The sequence below is a fragment of the Balaenoptera physalus genome (assembly GCF_965194825.1).
Source record: "Balaenoptera physalus genome assembly, chromosome: 2".
Lineage (NCBI taxonomy): Eukaryota > Metazoa > Chordata > Mammalia > Artiodactyla > Balaenopteridae > Balaenoptera > Balaenoptera physalus.
Window position 1 is genome coordinate 11,696,443 of NC_138883.1, and position 24,621 is coordinate 11,721,063.

The window sequence follows — 24,621 nt, forward strand, 5'->3', positions numbered from 1 at the left end:
GGGAGCCTACTCTCAAGGTTTAGCTGCAGGAATCTCCAGGCGCAGCCCTATGCCAGATCCGGCTGCCTCTTTAGACCCTCAGGCTATGATTCTTGAGCAGCCATGGGTGCCAGGGTTTAGCTAGGGCCGTGGCTGCCTGGCACACTGTTACATCAAGGCACTGGGGCCTAGTGTGGATTCCTCAGGACTGTCCATGGTGTGTGGTTTTCTGTAAGCACTAATGAACAGGCAGGTATTCTGAGTGGTGCCAGGAAGGCTTTGACTCAGAGACATTGGGTCCTGGCCTCAGTTGATTACAGGCTTCGGTGGTCTGCCCAGAGGATTTGTTAGTTGTCCTCCCAGAAGACTCTGCTCAGCCCGGCCCATGACCTCATCCTCACCGGCGGCTGCCCTCCCAGCGACTGGTCTCGCTCTCTGCAGACGCATATACTGTGCCTCTGAAGGTGGGATTGCCGGCGACACTGCTGCAGTGTTAATCCTCCCTCCACGGGGCCCGTTCCTTCACCCAGCAGTGTCCACAGCGGCCCTTCTGTGCGTCGGGCATGCATCCTTCCCTTGGTGCCATGCGGAGCCTCCTCCCAGAGGCCGCTGTGGACTCCGGCGTCCGGCCGTGCCATTTGTTTGCTCTCCTAAGAAGTGTCTGTCTTCAGTTGTGTTAGTTTGTCTTGATCCAGGGTTGGGGACAGATGCAGACTCTGGCCCACTGTGGTGGTCCCTGGGGGCCTTTGAGTGAAGAGTGAAGCAGGATGCAGACCCTGGGGTGATGGGAGGAGCAAGTGGGCCTGCAGCCTTTCCATTTTTTTGCTTTTCCTTGTGCTGCCACCAGACGCAGTGTGCCCGGCCTCACGGGCTGAACCACCAGGCTAAAGGCCTCTAGGCTAAAGACTTGGCCTGGCAGAACATGAGAAAAGCTTACTTTTTTTCCTTTTAACGTAAGTTTTAAAAGAGGGTTTTTAGATTTGAGAAAATGTAAATTTTTTTCACGTCACAAAATTATTTAGTGACACCAAGAGTCTAAGATTCTAAGGCTTCTGATTCCCAGTATAGTTTTCATTCCACTAAACCTCCATGACTTGGTGCTTAAGGAAAGGTTCAACATCACCACATGGTAATTGTGTGCCCACGTAAAAGTACCCAGTCTTTTTTGTTTTATGTAAATAAATAAATAATGGAAAATTAAAAAAAAAATTTTTTTTTAAAAGAATGAACCTGAGTGATCCTGGCTATAGCTAGAATTGAGATGCTTTTTTTGTACCCAGGTTTGCCATGCCTGTTTCACTGACTAGAAACTAGAGGGCTCTGGAGCCAAATGGTGTGGGTTCAGGTCCCATCTTGGCTACCTCCTAGCTGGGGGAGCCCGGGCAAGGTACTGAGGTTCTCTGAGCCTGAGTTTCTCTGTCTATCAAATGGGGCTGCTAATAGGACTTACTATATAGGGTTGTTGTGAGGAATAAAATGTCAGTTGCTGCAAGGCGTAGGACATTGTCCTGCACTTGGTGAGCGTTTAGGAAAAGTTAGCTGCTATCATTATTACTGTTGTAATTATCAATAATAGTAACACATCCTAGCATCTTGCCAGGACCTCCATCATGGTGTCAAGACTTGAGGAACTAGAAGCTTCCTGGCTTTCACCTACCACTTGGTGTAGAAGGAGCTCGTTAAAAGGCCAGCCTTTGTGCCATCAGCTGAACAGTTTGGGTGCCGGCCATGCTCTCAGGAGGAGCCAGAAGGAGAGAGATTATGCTGAGTAAGCCCAAGGTCACCCCCTTTCCTGTAAAAGCCCCCGCGAGTAATTTTTAACAGCTACAAGGAAGTCATTTGCGTTCTTCCTGAGCACGCGTTTGGTGGCTGAGTGTTAACTGAAACACAGACCCTGATTCGTGGGCTCCTGGGAATCTTCTTGGAGAGTTTCTCCTGTGCGTGGCGTGTGGGGTTCATCTTGAGTGCCGATGCTTCTCTACCTCTAGAACCAAGTGATAATCAGGATTCTGAAGTCCCATTGGGAGTATTTAGCACAAAAGGTGGTTGTAATTCCCAAGTGATCGCCGCCATGATTGGTGGTGATGGCTCCCAGGGCCGTGGAGGTGGTCATGGTGGAATTGGGCCCCCGTTTTCCACTTTTGATCCACTCCGCATGGGAGGCTGGAGTCCCAGACCGGGTAAGCGCAAGGCAGGCCACACTGCAGAGCAGGGACTTGCTGTTTAGGCCAGTGCTTGCTTTCTCTCCCTGCCCACCTTTTTTTTTTTTTTTTTTTTTAAATTGAAGTATAATATACACAGAGAAAAGTGTGCATTTTGTGACTGGCTTGATGAATTTTTGCTACACACAGATACACCGCGTACCGAGCACCTGATGAAGCAGTAGAGCAGCGCCGCTCCCCTGCGCCCGGCCCGGCCCAGCCCTGCCTGGCTCCGCCCTGCCCTTCTCCGCTCCTTCCTCAGCCTTGGGCAGTGGGCTCGCTTCCTACTCCTAGTGCAGAGCTCCCATCCTGCCCCGTGACACTCTCTTCCCGGGGTGGGGAACAGGGCCACTGGAGGGAAGGAGGCCAGTTACCAAACCAAGAGACGGACTTTCTCCAACAAACCGGGTGCTGTCAATCCCCTGTTCCATGAATGGCTTCCAACCTGGTCCCCGCCCCCCGCCACTGGACCCGGCCCGCAGGATTTTTGTGAAATTCTCCCTCCAGGCTGCAGGTTAATGCGCAGAATGCTTGGCGGGGGGCCGGTGCTTAGCTCACGCAGCCCTGCGCGTGCCCCTTGTTAGCATTCGCCATGCCCTGCCCTGCCTTCGCCGGAGGTTGACAGTGCCCCAAGAATAGGGCATCAGGCTCGCTCCCGCTGTGGGGCTTGCATAAGCGCCTGCTGGATGTGAACCCACGAAGCCATCTTTCAAACAGCCGGCCACCCAGAGACCCAGTAGGAGACTCTGCTCGTTCGTGGGAGGTCCAGGCAGCTCCCAGCCTCTCCATTCTCCTCCCACCGCTGGCCCCAGGCTTCGGTCCTCTGTTTCCTATTCTAGACCTGCCCTACTGAGTTGTGGACAGATGAGGACTGAGGCTTACAGAGGCCCCACACAGCAAGTGGGGAAAGCAGGATTTTACGTGGGTCTGGCGGCCTCCAGCTCCTTCCTATGCTTGTAACCTCTTCCCAGCATTGGCCTTCACTTGGCAGAAGAGGAAGCTGAGGCTCAGAGAGGAGATGGGGCTCCCAGCACTCTGTGTGGTGGCCCTTCCTCCATCCTAGCTCGCCTTCCCCCAGAGGCGTAGATTTCCAGAGCCGTCCATCAAGCCTGAATTCCCAGTCCTGCCGTCGGGGTTAGAGGCTAGGCTGTGCCCAGCTGGGCTCTCAGGGGCACACGGCCCAGCAGGCAGCCTTCCAGCTGCTGGGTCCCGAGCGTGATGAGGTGAGGCCGTGCCCGGGCACTCTCTCACTTCAGGTCCAAGGCAGGTGGCATCTGGATCCACATAAGCTCCTGCTGTTAATGATGTCCGGTTTATCTATTTTTTCTTGCTTGTACTTTTGGTATCATACCTAAGAAACCATTGTCTAATCGAAGGTCACAAAGATTTACACCAGTGTGTTCTTCTAACAGATGTATAGTTTTAGCTCTTACCTCATAGGATTTTTATGTTAAAAGAAATAGTACTTGCAAACCGCTTTACCCAGTGGCGTGCATGTAGCCAGTCCTGGGTAAATGGTAGCTGCTATTATTCTAAATTATTATCAATTATGATTATTTATTATCATCTTTACCATGAGTAATCTCTCATTGTGTTTCCCATCTGGGTGGCGGCCTCCTGCTCCTTCCTGAAAGATAGTGTTGCTGTTTGAATTCATTTCTGGCACAATTGTGGGTGCAGGGAGTTGAAGAAAGGGAGGACCTCGTTACTTCCCCCACTCCCTCCATTTCCCCCCAAACTTTTTGTTTTGGAAAATTTAAAAATGCTTGAGAGGGTGCTGCAATGCACTCCCCCGTACTTCACCCAGCTTCACGAGTCAGCGGCTTGTGGCCGCTGTGCTTTCACCTGTGCCTCACCTACTTCTCTCCCTGTGCCCGGTTATTGTGAAGCAGATGCTAGACATCATATTTAATCTGTAAATTGTTTTAGTACACATCTCTGAAAAATGAGTCACCACTGTTTTTTTTTTTAATTGAAGTATAAGTTGATTTACAATGTTGTGTTGATCTCTGCTGTACAGCAAAGTGATTCAATTACACGTATATATATACATTCTTTAGTATTCTTTTCCATTATGGTCTATCACAGGATATTGAATATAGCTCCCTGTGCTACCACTTCCTAGAAAGAGACCTGCGGTGTTTTGGGGGAGTGGGCCAGAGCCCTGTTACCTCCTGAGGATCCAGGGGGTGGATACTGGGTGCCTTTCCTGCTTCCCTGTGAGGAGCGGGCTGGCCAACTGCAGCTGGGCTCTGTCAGGACCTGAGCTGTCTGCAGAGGGCTGCTCCCTGCAGCCTCGGCTGCCCTGGGCCGGGGATCGTGTCATGCTCTGGTTGCTCACCCCAAGTGCAGAGGTGGCCCGCCCCCCCGTCTGCCAGGCAGAGCAGGGTACAACGGGCTCAGAGATCTTAGGTCGGGTTGGGCCCTAAGAGTCCATGTGCTGCAGAACCATGAGAATCCTTTTTGTTTTTGTGTCTACCAACTCTTTTCTTTCTTTCTTTTTTTTTTCTTTCTTTCTTTTTTTAAAATTTATTTTGGCTGCACCGTGCAGCTTTCAGGATCTCTGTTCCCCAACCAGGGATTGAACCTGGGCCACGGCAGTGAAAGAGCTGAGTCCTAACCATTAGACCACCAGGGAACTCCCCCTACCAACTCTTTTCATATCTGTCATTGTCATCTCCTCGTCGTCCATGGCAGCTCCCTGAGATAGGTTTTATTCAAAATGTACGTTTACACACAGGAAATGGAATGTCAGAGATTAATTCCAGTTTCTTCTTCACAGACACAAGGTGGCAGAGGCAGGATTTGAACTTGGGACTCCCACCTGCATTTCCTATTAGCTGAGAGCAAATCCTTGTGTCCCACTTCTGCTCCTTTCCTGGCCATAGATGGAACTGCAGAGGAAATGGTATCTCTCATGTTCATCTCGGTTCATCTCTCATTCGGCTCAGACTCTCAGTGGGGAAAACTTGACCCCTGCCCACTCCTCCCCAGCCCAGCAGAGGGCCCGGTGCCCCTCTTGGCGTCATCACCCCATGGGCCTTGGTGGTGGTGGTGGGGCATCTGGCCCATCTGTGCCCCTTTGTCAGTATTCTCTAGACTTCTTCCTGGCCCTGCTGACCCCGAGCTATATATCTCTGCGTTTCCCTTGCTTCAGCTGCTTAAAGCCAGGCTCTTCGCTGTTAACTTCCAGGATCCCTTTCTAGGTGTTTCGAGGCAGGCTGTCTAACAGAACATGTGTTTACCATTTGCCGTGGAGACGGTTTGGGCCTTTCTTCCTCCGAGTGGTGATAAAACAGTAATAGGGCACTCACCCTTCCAGCAATTTGTTTGGTAATTCTAAGAGACCTGTGAAAAATGCATGAAGCCTGCGATACAATAGATAAACTGAAAGGCTTGGAAGAAAATCCACTTGTGGATAATGGGGTGATTGGAAAAACTCTTTCTTTGCCCTCTCTGTCCTCGTCCCAACAGAGATCATGTTTAGGAATAATTCTTCTGTTAATTCTGATGCTTTCATCCCGGCTCAAAAGCTTGTTGGTGCCTGCTTGTCACATCTTCCCCCCTTTGGTTTCTTCTAGCTTCTTTGGCTTCAATTCACGTCTTAATGAGTCTGAGTTCTCTCTATAAAGGCCGCTGCCCTAATGCACAAAAGTGGAACCAGAACCAGCTTTGTGTTATCTGGCAACCATGTGGACATTCTTCTCGGTACTGCGGTGGGGATATTTGAGGGCGGGTCACGGTTTACTGGACCTCGGTGGTTGGGGGAGAATTGGGCCAGCCCGTCGAAGCAACGTCTCTGATGTCGCCTTCCTTTTGAAGGAAAGCAGTGAGCTTGTGTGTGTCCCTGCCGTTACCTGTAATGCCTCTACCAGTGGCTGCCCGTCCTGTTCTAGAACAGCCCCGTGTGTGGCCTTGAAGTGTGCCTCCTAAACACTACTCCTAGGTTTCTCCAACTTATACTCGCAACTCACAGACCGAGAGGAAACTGAGACGAGAGAAACCAAATGGCTCGCCCAGGGCGACAGCGGCAGGCGATCACAGCGGGAGACTGGGTTTCTTGACTCTCGGTCCCTTGCTCTCCCCTCTGTACTGCACTGCTTCCTGGCAGGGGGTGGTGAGGGCATTGCAGTGCTTTCAGTTCATAGCCCAGAACGTGAATTCATTGGCCAGATGCGGTAGGGGAAAACCTAGAAGGCTGTCATTTGTCCAGTGTTGTTTGCACCCTGCACGATGCCCTGAGCGCCGTGGATGCTGTGAAGTTTGTTGAGTGGATGACCTTTTAACACGAGGACATTAACATGATTTCGGTCGTATATGTCGATCTTGGTGTCTCACGAATGACATGCTCTTGTGGCAGCGTAGATCTGGTTCAAAGGAACAAGCTCCGGTAAAGGAACAGTGCCGATGGGGAGAGTTGCCTCTGGGGAGCCTGCAGCAGAGAGGTTCGGTACCCCGAAGTGAGGCTGTAGGAGAGAGAACCTATCCTTGGATAGACCTTCCTTACAGACATCTCTCACCTCGTTCCCACGTCCTCTGTGGGTGCCAGACGTGGGCCCTCCTGCGTCAGCTGCCTGCTTTTTCTGTATGAGCAGGGCAGCGGGCCAGGCTCTCAGGAGGAGGAGGAAGTCGCGAAGGCAGCTTCTGTTCTGCATTTGGGTCTGCAGATGCACGTGCTGGGAGAGGACCTTCTGCAGCGAGAGCGTGTAGGCCCTGTGGAGTTCACAGGTGTGAGGACGGGAAGAAGGCCTCCCCAGATGCGTGCACTGGCCACCCATCAGGGACGGAGACTTCTTTTAAACGTCCAGAGAAAAGGACACCAATGAGCTCATAACCAGCTACTTTGGTATGAAACACAAGGCGGGAACAGATTTCAGAGAGGTAGATATGAATCTCTGGCTTTTGTGTTGAGAGCTCTTAAAAATGATTACTAGGAACCAAAATAGGTTCACCAGGGGAAAAAAAAAATCCCAAATGGAGCGTTCTTTTTTCTGATAAGGTTTACTAGAAGAGAAGCATTATGGCTTTTCCTCCTGGCCTCTGCTGACCTCACAAACAGATCTTGTGGAATGGGTGGGGAGGGGTGAATTAAGCTGGTGTATTTATTCCCTGGGGCTCCTGTAACAAAGTACCACAAACTAAGTGGCCTAAAACAACAGACATTCATTCTCTCACAGTTAAGGAGGCTGGAAGTCTAAAATCAAGGTGTCTGCAGGATTGGTTCCTTCTGGAGACTGATGGGAAATCCGCTGGTGGCCGGTGGTCCTTGGCCATCCTTGCCTTGTAGCTGAGCTCGGTCACTGTCTTCATCTTCACACAGCCTTCTCCCTGTGTGTCTCTGTGTCCAAATTTGCCTCGTCTTGAAGATACCAGTCAGTGGATGAGGGTCCCTCCTAATCCTGTATAACCGCATGTTAACTCGATTCCATCTGTAAAGACATTTCCAAATAAGGTCACGTTCACAGGGACCGGGGGTTAGGACTTGAACAGATCCGGGGGTGGGTGTGCACAATTCAACCCACAGTAACAACAACAGCTAGTGAATGGCCTTCCTTACACCCAGCCTTGTCTCTGAGCCCCTCTCCTGTTACTCCAGCATCCCCCATTTGTGTCCATAGAATCATGGAGTTTTAGAGCCAGAGGGGTTCTCATTTACTTTGTCTTCCTGACAAGCTGCTCTAGCCCCCTGTTGTGACTTGGAGCTCTTGGAGTCACAGAGGTGTCTCATGGCGGCCCAAGATCCCTGAGTTCTTTTCCTGGAAACATCTTGCTCTGTCTTCTGTTGAATTACATTGCAAATAATGGTTTCTTGTTCCTCATGTGCCTTAATGTTATTTCCCCAAGAAGATTGTAACTTCCTTAAAAACTAATCTTATCATAGTTCTGCTTGCATTTCCATGGTCTACCATGAAGCTAATGGGTATTAATAAGCACTTACTGGAGTGAGCACCTGCGGGCCGGGTTGCTGCCCCATGGCGAGTGTCTCATCACCTTCCCACAGACCTACTGAATCCTGGCATCCCACTCTCCCCAGCCCTGCCTCAGAACCCTTATCAGTGCAGGGTGCTGGCCACTCATTGAGCATAATCCACCCGTGGAGCAGATCGGGTTTCAGGTGAGGCTTTATCCAGGAGTTGAACAAGCTGACCAGAACCGAGTTGTTCTCCTTTTCTCGGCTCTGTTTTCTCAGTTTGGGCTCCACTTTGAGTTTGGGCTCCATCAGCTCTCTCTCCTTCAGATCCCAGGATGACTGCTCCCAGCTGCCCAGTCTCCCAGCTTCCTCTTGTCCTCAGGGAGGGAGAGTGCTCCTGTCCCGGCATTCCCAGCAACAGCGCTGAGCCTGCCTCTGAATGGACTCGGGTCACATGTCCTCTCCTGAGCCAGCAGCCCCAGCAGGTGGAACATGCTGATTGGTCTGACCAAAGTCACGTGATCCCAGTGGGACTGAGTGGGTGGAGGCAGTTTCCTGAGACCAGGTGATGCCTCAACCAGAAGTCAGGGCTGTTGGGGGGGATGGAGAACAGAGAGATGGATGTGGGGATGGCACGCGGGATGAAATCTTGCTTGTCACCCTTGTTTCAGCATCAGTCTTCCCTCTCTAACCGGAGTGTTCTTTCCTCTCAGGAATACATTGATGCCCACCCTGAGACCATTGTCCTGGACCCCCTTCCCGCCATCAGAACCCTGCTTGACCGGTCCAAGTCCTATGAGCTCATCCGGAAGATCGAGGCCTACATGAAAGGTACGGACGTGAGTGGCTCAGCATCCGTGGCAGTCGGCCCACCTCGTGGACACAGGGTGGTCATTGCGTGGGGTGGGAGGAGGGACGGGGGTCCGGTCTTTTTAAGCACTTTGACCCAGGAAGCAGCTGTACGTTCTGGGGAGGGCCTTTCCTTCTCCCTCTGTGACCAGCGGAGTTAGGAAGTAAAAGCCCTCGGGTGCTCTCTTTGGGAGAGTGGCTCCAACCACTTCAAGTTTTGTTGTCTTAAACCCACGAGTGGTGATGAAGTATCCAGATAACACAGTGGTTAGAGAGCAGAAGTGTGTGTAGAATAGCTCAGCGGCAGGCGGGCGAGTGGAGTTACGTAACCGGGCAAAAGAGACAAACAGAGACATTGAAGGGCCTTTAATCAAACACACGGAGATATGTAATGTGGTGGCTGGACCTTGCGGGGTACGCTCTGTTCTCGCAGGCGGGAGCGTCTCCTGCCAGCTGCGGCCCCTGCCCCCGAGGACTCGTGCTCCCCACGTCCCAGGGCAGGGCAGCTCCAGAGAAGTCAGACTGCCTTTCCAAGGTGTCTGTTTACGTGAGAAGGGCTTTCTGGAAAGATTCACGTTAACAGTAACCTCCTAGTTCTCCCCCTGGTCCAGGCGCTCCCTGCTGAGCGTTCTTGTTTACCTTTAGAGAAAGTGCTTCGCCTGGGCCTTGGGGCTGCGGAGAACCCATCTTAGAGGCAGGAGACGCAGCCCTTGTTCCTGCCACATGCGTGTGACCTAAAGGGGCTGCCTTGAACCCTGACCTGGATGGTGACTTGGCCCCAGGTGTTGTTCATGTGATGGTTGGACCAGTGGGTGCTTTGGCTCACGGGACCAGCATGGGAATAATAGGAGCAGGATTTATTGGGTACATGCTGTGTGCCCAGCACTGGGCTAAGCCTTCTTCTTACATTCTCTCTTCTGGTGCTTCTGAAGGTGGGCCAGATCATCCATCCTCCCTGCTTTGCAGAGGAGGCTCTGAGAGGTTAACAGGTGTGCCAGCATCACACAAGCCTGTAAGCTGCAGAGCTAGAATCTGGCCACGTCTCTCTGACTCAGGCTCCCCAGCTCCTAACCCCTAAGCTTGACTCTCATGTCCATAGTCGGAGGGCCCTGGATCCAGCAAGCACCTGGCGTGGATGCAGTCGTGGACCCTGGTCAGGAGAATTGCTGAGTGCTTGGTTCTCTAGGGAACCTGCTCTGTGCAAGAGCTGGCTGGTGGACCTGGCTGTCCTGGAAGAGGTCTTGAGGCATTTTGCCCTGGGTGCCTGGCCGTCACCAGGAGACAACGTGGACGTGACATCCTGGGGGGCCCCAGAGCAGGCAGGGTTTTTCAACACGCTATCATTCTCCCATCCTTGGGTCTGGAGTGGTCAGTGACCGTGTCAACTTCCGTTCCCTTTGCATTCCTTCCCTGGGTTGAACCAGAACCCCCAGATGAGAAGGAAGATCTATAGTGATGCTTTGGCTGAACGTTGGTTCTGGAAAGGAAATCCACCTTTTCCCAGGAAGTGTGTGTGTTAGATGCCAACTATTTGCGAAGGGACAGGAGATGACAGTATGGGGTCACCCAGGAATGGGAGCCACTGTTCCTGCTCCTGTTACACTGGAAAGCGCCGAGGCATCTGGATTGGATCTTGGAGTCTGTCTCCGTTTTCATGGGTAGAGAATCAGGGCTGGGGTCAAGGGTGAGCCCAGGCCTAGAGTGTGAGCGTGCGTGTTCAGCGGGCTGGACCGCAGGGCGCACAGGAAGCAGGGCTGTCCCTGGGGGGTGAGTACCGAGGGGGCGAAAGCCTCCCAGACAGGGCAGGCGTGTGAGCGAAGCAGGGAGGGAGCTGAAGTGGGGTGCTTGTGTGGACTTGCAGACCATCGGTCAGAGGGGGGCTTCGGACACCTTGGGCAGTTGGGAAACTCCATTCGAGAGCAGCCTTTGAAGGTATGTGAGCTGGTGAGTGAGTAGATGAGAATACATTTTAGACAGGCGGTGCAGACGCGGCCTAGAGGTAGAGTTTGATGGTCGTTACTGTTGCGAGGGCGACCTCCCACCCAGCCACAGGTGTGAGGCGCTGGTGACTGGCCGCCAGCAGGGACACAGACAGACCCCGCTCAGCTCCAACCCAGGTGAGGTCAGCTCAGGGGCTGCCTGCTAGGGGGCCCAGTGAGAACTTGTTGACCAAACTCTCAAGACCGGCTTGGTCCTGGGCCAGCAGGAATTGTGTGGGTGGGCCGTGACCGCTGCACCCTGGATTTTCCTTATCGTGCACGCCGAGCCGGGCTGGTATTCTTCCAGGAGGGCAGGCAGAGGCTGGGACTTCCTGGAGCCTTTTCCTGCCCACCCGGGGCGGTACATGCGGAAGCACTGCTGGCTCCCACCCCCCATCCTCCCAGAGGCGAGGCTGCTCCTGGCGCGGATGCCGAGAACCTGCTCTGGGAAGCGCATCCCTGGCGCTGCCCTGCCGCACTCCTGCGATTCCTGGAGGCTCGCAGCCCTGTTAGGCCTGCTGTAAAGGGCCGTAGTTACCCTTTCAGTTCCTCAAGTACAGCAGTCCAGGTGACACCGCTTTTGTGTTGGGAGAAGGGGCTTGGCAGAAACTCCTGGAGTTGTCGCCACCCCTGTGCCAGCGTGGCTCTCCCTGTCCTCAGAGAGCCTTGGTGCCTGCACAGAAGACAGGGCAGTGGGTGAGGCTGCTGCAGGGAGGTGACAGGGCTCCCTGCTTGGCGCTGGGGGTGGGTTGGTGGGCTGTGGCACAGGGGGAGGGTCTCCCGGGGCTAACAGGCGGAGCCCTTGGACCGAGGGTCCACGCTCAGGCGGGCCATCCGTCTCTGTACAGAGCATCAGCTGTGGGGGACAGGTGAGGCCTGCTGCCCGGAGCTCCCAGCCTCACCTGTCTGAGGACCTGGGCGGTTCCGTGTGGTTGGCCCCGTCTCAGTTCCACACTCCCAGAGCTTATCTTTTCCTAGTTCAGAGCCTGGAGGGGAGGCAGGGTCCTTCCGGCTGCAGACGTGTCAGTCTGAAACCCGCTGACAAAGTTGCTGCCATAGCAGAGACCTGGAGGGTGGATTAAATGAGATGGACTTCATTTCTCTCTCACGTAAAAGCCCAGAGAAAGGCTGGCCGGTGCTGGCGAGTGATGGCGGGGACCTAGGCTTCCCCCAGCTCGTTCTTCTGGTGTGGCCCTCCTGGTCCAAGGTGGTGCTGCAACTCCAACCACCACATCTACAGTCTAGACGTTAGGATGGAGAGGGGACTAAGAAAAAGGAAGCAAAGGGAAACAGCCCTGGGTATCTTTTAAGGAAAAATTCTGGCAGCTACAGAGATGCTCTTTCATACCTCAGTGGTCAGAACCGAGTTACAAACTGAGCTGCAAGGGAATCGGGGAAAGTGGTCTTTATTCTGGGCAACCATGTGGCCAGCTAACATTTGGGAGCTCCGTCACCGTGGCAGAACGGGGAGGATGGGTTTGGGGCACAACTGGTTGTCCGCCTTCCCCTCCGGGAGGTGGGTTCCCGCCTGCGGCAGCCATGGGTGAATGGCTCTTGGAATGACCTTTCCCCTTCCCGCTGGCCAGGGTGGGTGACCTCAGCAGCACGTTCCTTCCACATAACAAGTCATACAACATGAGGTCAGTAGGCTGACGGAGTGATCCACCCCAGAGTGCCTGGGCCACAGGTTTCCCTAACAGGTGATTGCCTCTGGGCGGGGCTGCACCCACACCCTTTAGCCAGAGGCAGAGATGGCACTGAACCTGGATCCAATCCAAACCAAGTACAGGAGCCTCCCAGAAGTTGAACACTGCCTGCTGCCGGCTTGCGGGGAGCGGGAGGCTGCATCACCTGCCAAGATTGCTGGACACGCATCTGCAGGCCTCTTCTCTCGTGGGCACCTGCTTTGCCGCATAGGGCCGGGGTTTAGAGGTGGAAGCCCCGAGACCAAGGCCTGGCTCTGCCACCCTAGGCCAGGTGATCCTGGGCAAGGCTGTAGCCGGCTCCTGAGCTGGCCGGAGCGATGGGCGAGAAAGCTGGGCTGTGATTGGAGATTGTGGGTTTGTGTCCTTGGCCCTGGGGGCAGCAGGTGGTGGAGGGTCTCAGGCCACAGGGCAAAGGGCTCAGAAGCCCTTCCGAGACGGCTGCCGATGAGGTGTGGCTGCCCCGGCAGCTCCCACACATGCGCTCTGGGGGTGACAGATGGCCATCCGGACGCCGGGCCTCCCTGGGGACGGGGGGTGCACACCGCAGATTGAGCGTCTCTGCCTGTGGTTTTATGGGAATTTAATCAGGGCTCATCTTGCAGGCCGTTTGGAGGCTGGATTGAAATGGAGTAATGTAGACACCAAGCAAAGAGAAAATGACATTCCGTAGAGCCTGGGAGACATGATTCCCGCAGGGCAGCCGCCTCGGGGTGGGGGGGTGTGGTCGAGTCGGGGGGTCTCACTCAGAAGAGGGGGCCGGAGGGCCGTGGGTGGGAGAGGAGAGAGCGGGAGGAGCCTTGGAGTCAAGGCCTGGGCCCCAGGTCCCCCTGTGTCCCCAGTGGTGCCTGCAAGTCACCGTTCCTCTAGGGCCGCTTTGTCAGCGCTCAGGTGGCACCCCGGCAGCACTAGCTGCATGCCAAGCACTGTATTAGCTGATTTAATCCTCACGATGACCCTGTGAGGAAGGCACTACTGTTACCACCCCGTAGCGGTGAGGATACTGATACCCGTCGAATCTAGTTGGTTAAGGCTGCAGAGCTACTAGGGGCAGAGCTGGGGTTTGAACCCACGCCATCTGGGTGTTCTCTTAGCCAGTGGTTCCCGAATCTGGCTCCTGGCCTGACGAGGTGGGGTCGAGGCCACGATGGATGCAGTGTGGGCTCTGGCCCCGCTGCTCTTGCACCGCCAGCTGGCACTGCCCCCGAGTGCCCTCTGGTGTCCAAGCGATGGCATTGTCCAGCCAAGATCCCTGCTTCGGTCATGGAGTCTCTGCCCCGTGTGGTTATTGAGGAAACAAAAGTCCTGTCCCTTTTGAGAACAGCGATACATTGTAATGGAAAAGAACAGGCTTCGGCACTGACAAGCCTGGGCTGAAATCTCAGCCCCACTGGTGCGGCCTGGCCGGTCACCGGCCCTCTCAGAGTCCTTTGCTCGTCTATGACGTGCGGTTGTCATCACCTCGGGGGGAGGTGTGGGGAAGTCTGGCCCTGTCCACTGCAGCAGGTGTGGCCCAGAGGTGGGCGCCCAGGTGCTCTCAGCTCCTCCCCTTGGTCCCACAGGGTGCCCGGGGTTTGGGTGGGAGGCACGTGGCAGAAGCTGGTAGTTAGTAGCAGGGCCTGGAGTCTCGGAGGACAAAGAGGAGAGGGGTGTAGCCCCCCGAGGACTGTTACTCCCGAGTCAGGATTAGCTTCCAGCCCCGATTTTGGGCAGGAGGCTGGAGTTTTGGATTAACCCACCAGGACGATGCTTCGCACACCTGTCGGGTGGGCCGGTGAGGAGTTGGCCCTGTGGCACCTACCTGCCCGGGGCTCCCCGGGTGTCAGCCTGCCCACGTCACGGGGCCGAGGGGTCTGGTGTGAGGGAGGACCGGCGCCAGGCCAGGCCTGGACACACCGCCGGAGCGGGTGGCCACGGAAGAGGCTCGGGCGCCATGGGCTGACAGGGAGGCGGGGGCCTTGGCGTGGGGTGCTCGGTGCCTGATTCCACTCCAGGACTTTGGGGCATTTGGGAGAAACATTGTCCTCGTTCCCACGGCAGCCACTTCCAGCCGTGCAGGCAGAGACCCCGCGTTCGGATGGAGGTGCGGGGTCTGCAGCGCAGGGTGTTGGTGGCGCACCGCCTGTCGGCCAGGCCGAGGTGGGCCCCGTGTCCGCATTAGGAGGCAGCTGGCCCCGCCCCGGGGCCCGAGTCAGTCCTGAGCCCTGGCGAGTCTCCCATCTGTCACCTGCCCAGAGGAGGTAAACGCCTTCGCCCAGGGAGTCGTGAGGAGAGCACGTAGGGCCGGCCTGGCCCTGGGTGGGCGGCTTCTCCTCCCCTTGGTGCTAACCCTCCCGAGGGGGCTGTAATGATCCCCTTTTTCAGTTGAGAAAAGGGCGGCTCTGGACGAGATGCCAGGCTTCCTGCTCATCTGCCGGCACACGGAGATGCTCGGGCCTGTCCCGCGCCTTACACAGACCCTGCTGGGAACCCCTGTTTCCTCCTGACCCACAGACCCGCCCTCTCAGGAGGCACTCCCGAGTGACCCCCCCACCCACCAACCCCGGCCATGATGGCTCCTTCAGGCCTGTCCCTGCAGCCCCTGCCTGTGCAAGGCTGACCTGGGCCAGTAGGTGAGCCAGAAGCTGTCTTTGGGACCTCTGGCTCCCTTTCCCCTTGTTGAGATGACTGACCCCTGCAGACTCGAGATCCCCAGAGCCTTCTTCCCCCTTCACACTCAGTCTCCCGGTGCCCAGGTGAGAAATCTCAACATCTCTTCCCCGGGACATGGTAGGGCAGACGGATGCTCAAACACACCTGTTGGTCAAGGTTGATCAGAAAGTACTAGACACCAGTCGTTTATACTTCAGTGTGAATATAAGACCCACCTAGTGTCTTTCCAGCTGAAAGAGATCTTGAGCTCTTGATGCCCCCAAACTGTTCTCCGTATCTTAAAGATGAGGAGAGAGGCCCAGAGAGGTGGGAGGACTGACCATGGGCCACTCTGTGCCTCCAGCTCAGTCCAGGGGACGCACGTCTCCGCAGCAGTCTTTTCAGAAGCAGTGCTGTGGTGAATCTGGACTCAGATGGCCTGGCTGTGTGCATTTAGGCAAGTTATTTAACTGCACCATGGAGCCTCAGCTTTCCTACCTGTAAAATGGGAATAATGATAGCAGCCCCTTCCTCACAGTGTCATTATAAGGATTAAACGTGGTTATGCATTTAAGGCATAAATACTCAATAGATGGTAATTCTCCTGGGTGACACTGGGTTGTGGTGTTTCAGACCACACGCGGTGTGTTGTGACCCTATGAGTCCTGGGTTCCTGAGATTCTTTTTAGCACCAAATCCATGCTGGCGTCCTTGATCGTGACCTCTGCGACCCTGTGACCAGGCCCCTTGGACAGCACTCCCCTCTCCATCCGTCCTTCCTGAGCACCCACACCCATGTTTGAAATGCATCATGTGGGTTTATTTTTAATTATATCAGTTTTATGGATTTATTGTAAAGTTCACATTAGCATTCCTCATATCTGTGAGGGATTGGTTCCAGGACCCCCCACGGATACCAAACTCAGAGGGTGCTGGAGTCCCTTATATAATACGGCATAGTGTTTGCACAGAATCTACGCACATCCTCCTGTATACTTAATTTTTTTATAGCATTTTATAAATTTATGTATGTATGTATGTATGTATGTATTTATTTTTGGCTGCGTTGGGTCTTCGTTGCTGTGCACGGGCTTTCTCTAGTTGCGGCTAGCAGGGTCTACTCTTCATTGCGGTGCGTGGGCCTCTCGTTGCGGTGGCTTCTCTTGTTGCGGAGCACGGGCTCTAGGTGCGCGGGTTTCAGTAGTTGTGGCATGGGGGCTCTAGAGCGCAGGCTCAGTAGTTGTGGCGCACAGGCTTAGTTGCTCCACGGCATGTGGGATCTTCCCAGGCCAGGGCTCGAACCCGTGTCCCCTGCATTGGCGGGCGGATTCTTAACCACTGCGCCACCAGGGAAGTCCCATCGTATATACTTTAAATCACCTCTAAATTACTTCTAATACCCAATGCAATGCAAATTCTATGTAAATAGTTGTAAATACAATAAAATGCTATGTAAATATTTGCTGGCACATGACAAATACAAGTTTTGCTTTTTGGAACTTAATGGAATTTTTTTTCCTGAATATTTTCTATTCGTGGTTGGTTGAACTCCGTGGATAAAGAGGGCTGACTGTATACAACTTTTTAGTATAATTTTTATTTTTAAGTAATTTTAAACTTACCCAAAAAAGGTACAAAAAATGCTACACAAAGTGCCCGTCTGTACACCCTTTGCACAGCTGCGTCCAGTGTTAACATCTTGTGTGACAGTTTATAGTTCTCTAAGCCAGGAAATTCACATCAATAGCAATACGGTTATTAAACAATTTCACAGCTGTCCCACTGCTACCCTGTTCCTGGCTCAGGATCCAGTCTGGTTGTCCATCTGTGGACTCCGTCCACCTAGAGCGGGGCCGCAGGTTGTTTGTCTTTCATGACCTTGACACTTTGGAGGAGCCTTGACTGTTTATTTTGCCGCGTGTCCCTCAATTTGGGTGTATCTGATGTTTTCCCCTGAGTAGGTGGAGATTCTGCATTTGGGGCAGGAGCGCCACACCAGCAATACTGTTCCCCGCTCCGATCAGGAGGACATGACATCAGTGTGTCTTCCCTCTGGCTAATAGATTATTTGGTCAGAGTTGTGTCTGCCACGGTTCTCCTCTGCAAATTTCTGTTTTTCCCTTTGTGTTGGCAGTTATCTCATAGGGAGACACTTTGCAGTCATCCTGTTTCTTGTCAGACTTTTACCCACTTTTTTTTTTTTTTTAAAGCATCCATTGATGGTTCTTGATGACAATTGTTGCTGTTGCGGTTTTTGCCCAATGGTCTTTATACAGAGTTTTTTGGGGGTTTTTAAATAAATTTATTTATTTATTTATTTTTGGCTGTGTTGGGTCTTTGTTGCTGCACGCGGGCTTTCTCTAGTTGCGGCTAGCGGGGGCTACTCTTCGTTGCAGTGCACCTGCTTCTCATTGCAGTGGCTTCTCTTGTGGAGCACGGGCTCTAGGCGCGTGGGCTTCAGTAGTTGTGGCACATGGGCTCAGTAGTTGTGGCTCGCAGGCTCTAGAGTGCAGCCTCAGTAGTTGTGGCGCACGGGCTTAGTTGCTCCGCGGCATGTGGGATCTTCCTGGCCCAGGGCTTGAACCCATGTCCCCTGTATTGGCAGGCGGATTCTTAACCACTGCGCCACCAGGGAAGTCCCTATACAGAGTTTTAAAGAGCGAGTGTGCCTCCCTTCGCCCCAGTTGCACTGGAAAGTGACAGGGACTTCTCTGCCTTCTCAGACATCCATGGTGGGGAGGGGCCTCCATGGAGCCCCAGCATGATCTCATTTGTAAACAAAGGGAAAGGCAAAGATGAGAATTAAGAAGGAAAAGGAAAAGTTGGGGGTTGTGTCAGACGTGGTGGAGAAATCGGGAGTAGACACGTTTCTTTGCTGCAGGACTTTTCAGAGCCTTTATGTGCTAATATGAATCTTCAGTCTCTCAGAGGCAGGCAAACTGAATTTTACCACCGGTGGAAGTTGCGCTGATAGCTTATATTTCCAAATAAAGAAAAAAATGCGAATTAAATTGCGACACACCATAAGTGATGAGCCACATCTCAACTTCGGAGATGGAAAATGAAGAAAACCAAACCCACGCCCTAGAATCGATGAAATACAGCAATATTTAGCCTTTTCCACCTAATCAGTTATGGGTCCCCCCTCTCGTTTTTGTTGCGCTTATGGTAAGAGGCCTGGTCCACCCAGCACACCTCAGGAATTGCTGGACTGGATGCCTCCTGAGGGCCGCTCACCCCCAGCCCTGCTCAGATCTGGTCCTGAAGTCCCTCTGTCAGCAGGCAGGGCCCTGATTGCCAGTGGCTCACATCTGTTTAGACTAGGTCTGATCTGCCCTTTTTGATGACGACATAAGATTTCAGCATGTGAATGAAAAAAAACCCATAATTTACTCAATTATACGGGGCTCATAAAGTCATTCCAGTTTAATTTGGATGTTTTCTTTTAACTGAGCTGCAGTAAACACAGGTCTTTGCATAGGTCTGTAAAATTAATCCCTAGAAGTGGAATTGCCCAAAGACCATTATAAACATTTCTCACTTTGCAGGTATTGCTGGATTGTTCTTCAAAAGGTTTGAACAAATTTTACTCCTTAGAGTACATGGCTGCTGGAGAAATGATAACTGACTTACCTTCATTTGCGTTTCTTCCATTATTGACAAGATTACGCGTTTCTTCTTGTGTCTGTTGCCCCTTTGCATTTCTTCTGTGTATGAATTTTTTCATGTTAGTTGCCCATTTTTCTCTTGGGTTGTTGGTCTTTTTCTTATTGATTGGTTAGAGCCTCTTTTGGGGTTAAGGAGATTGTCGTATTGTTTACAAATATGGACTGTCTCGTCGCTGGAAGCTTCATCTTTGCCCTGGACCAAGCTAACGTTTTCTATTCTGCTTTTAGAATATGTATGACCAGAGAGAGCACTTCAAATATTATTTTTTAAAACGTCTTGAAAACAGCAAAGGCTGCTGCGTTTTGGGAGTTGGAGCCGAGTGGGGCAGTGAGCCTTTGGGTCCGGAAGGGGCCATAAATCAGTGCAAACAGCTGCCACAGAGTTAATCCGCGTTTCCAGCAGCCGTTTCCATAAGCTGGAATGGGACTCAGGAATGTCCCTGTCTCCACCGGGGCCAGTGTCTGACTTCCACGCTCCTGGCCTCGAGCACACTGGGTGCAGATAGCACTCTGTCCCCTCGAGAAGAAACAGGTCCTTAGCTGAGTCAGACTGGATGGAAGCTGGTCCAGCTGACCAGGGCCATGTCAGACTGGGGACTGTCAGACCTGTGGCCTTTGTTCCCCTCTGTTCCTGCCTAGAAGCCACCCCCTCCCCCAATTTCAGGCTGGTTCCCCACCTTCCAGTATTTTCCCCAACAGCACGCCTGTAGCTGGGGAGCTGAGGATCAGGCTGGTAGCAGGGCCTTAGGGGGGCCCCTCAGAAGCCTCCAGGGAGCAGGGTAGGGGCTGCAGCCACTGCTGAAATGCCCCCACCCCCCTACCCAGTGTCCAAATAACAGAGTCAAGGTCCCCCTTTGAAAACTCATAATAACCAAGCCTATTAGTTTCCTATTGCTGCATAACAGGTAACTACAAACTGAGTGGCTTTCAACATCCCCCCTTCGTTATCTCACAGTTCAGTAGGTCAGAAGTCTACCTGGCGTGGCTGGTTTCTGGTCTCAGGGTGTCTCAGATGGGAATCAAGGTGTCAGCTGGGCTGAGTTCTCATCCGAAGGCCCCGAGGAAGAACCCGCTCCCAGGCTCATGCTTATTGGCAGGAATCACTTCCTTGTGGCTGCAGGACTGAGGTCCCAGTTTCCCTGCTGGCTGTCAGCAAGGGGCCACCCTCTGCTCTTAGAGCCCCCATATTCCTTCTCATGGGCCCCTCCATCTTCAAGGCAGCAAAGGCTGTCCGGCCCTCCCTGTGCCTCAGGCAGCACCAGGCTGGGCCTCTGCACGGCACCCCTGGCTGAGCCCTCCCTCACCATGTGAGCGGCAGGGACACAGCGTGAGCCTGTCGGTACTCAGGAAGCGCCACTTCTCTCCGCCTCCCCTCGGGGTCCTGGGGAGGAGCACCATCCAGGCTGGCTCCTGGGCCCTGAGGCCTCCAGGTTCGCCGCCTGGTCTGTGTGGCCGTGGGCCTGGGTGGATGGAACCCTGGCCTCTCCTCACATCCACTGTCCTCACGTGACCTTCTGAGGTGTCAGGCCCTTCTTCCCCTCAGACGCCGTGGGTGAACTGGACGGTGAGCAGTGAGTGCCCAGCCGTGCCTGGGGAAGGCTCGCCCCAGGTTGCCTCAGCACCCAGCTCCCGTACACCCTTCACTTTCGGCCTCGCTCAGCCTCTGACTCCGTCTGAGCCCCTTGGTACCTGAGCAGCGGGCAGGGCCTTCTCTCCTCCCTTTTCCCGGAGGGGGTACCTCAAGGGCCACCTGTGTCCTAAGCCTGATACTCATGAGACAGTCCTAGCTCCTGGGGAGCCCTCCACCCCATCGTGGGTTCAGAATGGATGCCCAGGTTGTAGACTGGGCCTCAGCGCGCAAGGAGGAGCAGACCCAATGCCAACTGAAGGCAGCCAAGCCTTACGTGGTGCTTCCCCCTGCACGGCCACTCATGGTGACTCATCTAGTCCTCACATCCTCACAAGGAGCCTAGGGTGTAGGAGCCGGTGTTACCCCCATCTTGCAGATGTGGAAACAGAGGCACAGAGAGGCGGCCAGCCCAGGGTGAGACAGTGGACCTGGGATCGGAACCCAGGCACCCAGCCCACCACTACGTACACCCATGGCCTACGAGAGGCTACGAGGATGAGGATCGGCCTCTCCTGGGATCAACCCAAAGCCCTGGCAGATTTCCAGGTGGTTCCCATGAGTCAGGCTCCCCAGTCCCCACATCTCCAGGGCATGTGGCTTCAAGGGCTGGAACTTTAATGACTTAAACAAAACAAAACATATTATTTCAGTTTCATGTCATCTGGGGCTGTGAGTGGGTCTGAAGAGACAGGATGATGTCACCGTCGTCCAATCGTTTCCGCCCTTTTGAAGCCCGACACAAATCCCCCCACAAATCCAGCCTCTGTGCCTCCAGGGGGCCTCGGGCTATAGGGAGAGATGAGTCACCTTCCATAAAGGGAATGCAGAGTGAACTGGAAGCGGGTGCTAGGGTGCGTGCGGGGTCAGAGCAGGGGACAGTTCCTGAGTGTCGCTGGGGGGAACCAGCAGAGATTCTGACTCATCGAGGTGGGGCGGGGCGGCTTGGGGGCATCCCAGGAAGGTGCCTCCTGAGGAGAGCGGGGAGGCGAGGGCGGAACACTGCCTTGGGGAGCCCTTCCGTGGCCAGGCTGGTGGGCGGGACATTATACTGCGGACAGGGGGAGCAGGAGAGTCAAGGTGCGGACGGGAAGCGCCCTCCTCACGCCCAGGCCCGGCTCCACTTCAGAGACCGCTTCCCACTCGCATCTCTTCTCGTCCCGTGGGCTTGTCATCCGAGCCCTTCCTGGCCGCCTCCTCCTGATCCAGGCCTGCGGCTGCTGTCCCTCCCCAACTTGTCTGTTCTGAATTACTGGGTGGCTACCATCACCACGAGCCAAAAAGCCACTCAGTTGTCTTCAGAGGGGCTGTCAGGCTAAGACTTGGTTTGCCCAGGATACACAGAACGTCTTTCCCTGTCTAGGATTCGAGAACACGTGGCTCCTGCCCCCTAACAGGATGACGGCAGGGGGCAGGTGACTTTGGACGATCAGGCACCAGACGAGTCACGAACACTGGAGTCTGCAGGTTGGCAGGCCAGGCCAGCACTCAAGCCCCATGGCCGCAGTCACTAGGGCTGCTCCAGAGCAACAGCGCTGCCTGGTGGCCAGTCGAGGAGTTGCAGGCCACCTCCTTTCTCTCCCTGTGCTGGTCAGTTGTGCTCCTCCATGCTCCCCTTTCTCCTTTTGTTTCCGGGCTCACAGCTCACACTTATTCGGTTCATCTCACACATGTGCACTTGCCAGAGAGTTTTTACTGACGGCTGCCGTCTCTGAGCAGCACTGGGCTAGGGGTCAGGCCAGGTCCTGACCCCAAGGAACGTACCGCCTGGTTGCACAGTCAGAACCCAAATGTGTGGAAATTTACTAGGGGACCAGAAGTGAGCAAGCAAACAAGGTAGCGATGCAGGAGAGAGATGGTAGTGGAACAGGTGAGACTGCCAGTAGAAGATGCAGGGGAGGTGTCATTGTTAGGAGACAGCTTGTTCCCAGGGGCTTAGGGGAAATTGAGTGACACCGGCTGAGTGGGTTGTTGCCGACTGGTGGGAGGAGGGGAGTCCAGAGGCGTGTGTGGGGAATGATGAGGAGACCACTCCGCGTGGAGCCGGGCTTTGGCTGGGAACGATCTTGGTTCTGCATCTGAGAGGAGCTGGGAAGTGAGTTAGATTGCCAGGGCTGCTACAACAAAGCACCACAGACTGGGTGGCTTAAATCACAGAAGTTAATTTTCTCACATTTCTGGAGACTGGAAGTCCAAGATCAAGGTGCTGGCAGGGCTGGTTTCCTCTGAGGCTTCTCTCCCTGGCTTGTAGGTGGCTGTCTTCTCCCTGTGTCTTGTCATGGTCTTCCCTGTGTCTCCTGTCTCCTCTTCTTAAGGACATGAGTCAGTTGGATTAGGGCCCCCATGTGACCTCGTTTTAACTTAATCCCCTCTTTAAAGGCCCTATCTCCAAATAATAGCCACATTCTGAGGTCCTGAGGGTTGGGCCTTCAGCATATGAATTTGGGGGGACACATTGCAGCCCATAATGGGAAGGCAAACAGAATCATGTTGCAGGAGCCTGGAAAGGCTCTTCACGCACGTCAGCCTTGGACAATTATTGAGCTGAGAGCTGCTTCAATGTATAGGTCGGAGCTTTAGGAAGATGATCCGGGACCCAGCCGCTGTGTGTGGTTTGCGCTGGATGGTAGCTGAGGCGGGCAGGATGCCGGGAACCCAGTGGTTTGTGGGTATTGCAGCCACAGTGGGGAGAAGATGGTTCTGGGGTGAGGGTACCAACAAGGGGGTTCCTTGGTTAACAAACGCCAGCAGCTGGGAAGAAGCCCCAGCCCTGGGCCACCGCACTTGTTGTGTCTGTCCTGGCGGATCATCCAAAGGTTGAACCTGGGATGGGTCGTGCTGGGCAGGCTGGGGCCACTACAGCTACCCAGATGCTGGGGTGCAGCTGCCCTTCCTGGAGGGAACTGTATTAAGGAACTGTTTCATAATTTTAAAATACATTTTGTAAACATGGGGGAGTGGGAGACAACCCTGTGAAGTCGGTACTGTTTTTGTTGTCCTCTTTCCCGCGAGGAAGCTGAGGCCGAAGTGAAGTTACTTGGCCAGCGTGGCACAGCTGATACGAGGTGGAGCCGGGATTCAAAGCCAGGCACACCGGGCCCTGGTGAGCCCACAGGAGAGGCCTCCCCGAGGCGTGGGAGAAGCAGGTGCTCCGAGGAGGGAGGTGGCCTGACCCAGGGCTTGGGGCACGAGCAGGAGCTTCCCAGGCCAGGAAGGAGCTGCAAGAAGGGGCTTGCAGGGCCGAGGGACCAGCATGTGCAGAGGCTCCAGGGCCTGTGAAATCAGGGTGTTAGTTTTCTCAACTCTCAGAAGATTGAGTGAGAGCCCGGACCCTGCCCACACCTCCCCGCTCCTGTGCCTGCTGTCAGTGACACAGGGGATCTCCTCACTGTCCCCTCCTGAATAAGGCTCTGTCCTGCCATACAGCCCAGGCCCCGGGGAATGGGGAGTGGCCCAGGGAAGCAGGGCCGAGACCGGCTCTGAGAGGCAGCATCTGGTGCCCCCAGCTGGGGGGTCCTGGGCCGAGGTGTGAGGGAACCTGCCTTTTGATAAGGGCCACCTCCCTCTGGCCAGGAGAGGTGGGAGCCCAGGCCGGCGCTTCGTTCATTCACTCGTGGACTTGTTTGTTGGGGATGCAGCCATGAACGCGGTAGACAAGGCCCCTGCCTTCACGGAGCCCCCATTCTGCCTGAAAGGTGGAGCCCCAAGTCGAGGCAGCAGCTCTCTGACGGAGGAGGGAGGGTTTGCATGGACTGAAATTTCCGGCCTTCACCGAGGCCCACCGGGATGTCGCCTCCCCCCGAGGAGCCCTCCCTGGTCTCTCCAGGATGCAGTTAGAAGTCTGCACGTGCTTCCTAGCGCAGCCCTGCTCTCCCAGGGGTCAGTCTGCTGGCTCGTACCTGAGTCACACGCTCCCTCGGTGCTGCCTTCAGCACGCAGGGCTTGGGGTGCACCTGTTGGGAGACGGGTGAGGGGCCCTTCGCCACCACCCGCCTCCCGGTGGCACCTGTGAGCCCAGAGGCTCCCCTGTCGTGTCGTTGGGGGGTGGGGCGTGTGAACAGATGGCAACTCCA

General features: G+C 54.4%; 1 protein-coding gene across 2 annotated transcripts in view; it reads left to right on the top strand.

The window, feature by feature from the left end:
- The window catches only part of ITPK1 (inositol-tetrakisphosphate 1-kinase), a gene marked incomplete at its 5' end in the record, with an annotated part of 212,149 nt that overhangs the window by 158,470 nt on the left and 29,058 nt on the right, over positions 1–24,621 (top strand). For both annotated transcript variants that reach the window (XM_082451339.1, XM_082451340.1), the window contains one exon: positions 8,805–8,922. In XM_082451339.1, coding sequence (XP_082307465.1) covers positions 8,805–8,922 — 118 coding nt within the window. The remainder of the gene's footprint in view (positions 1–8,804; positions 8,923–24,621) is intronic.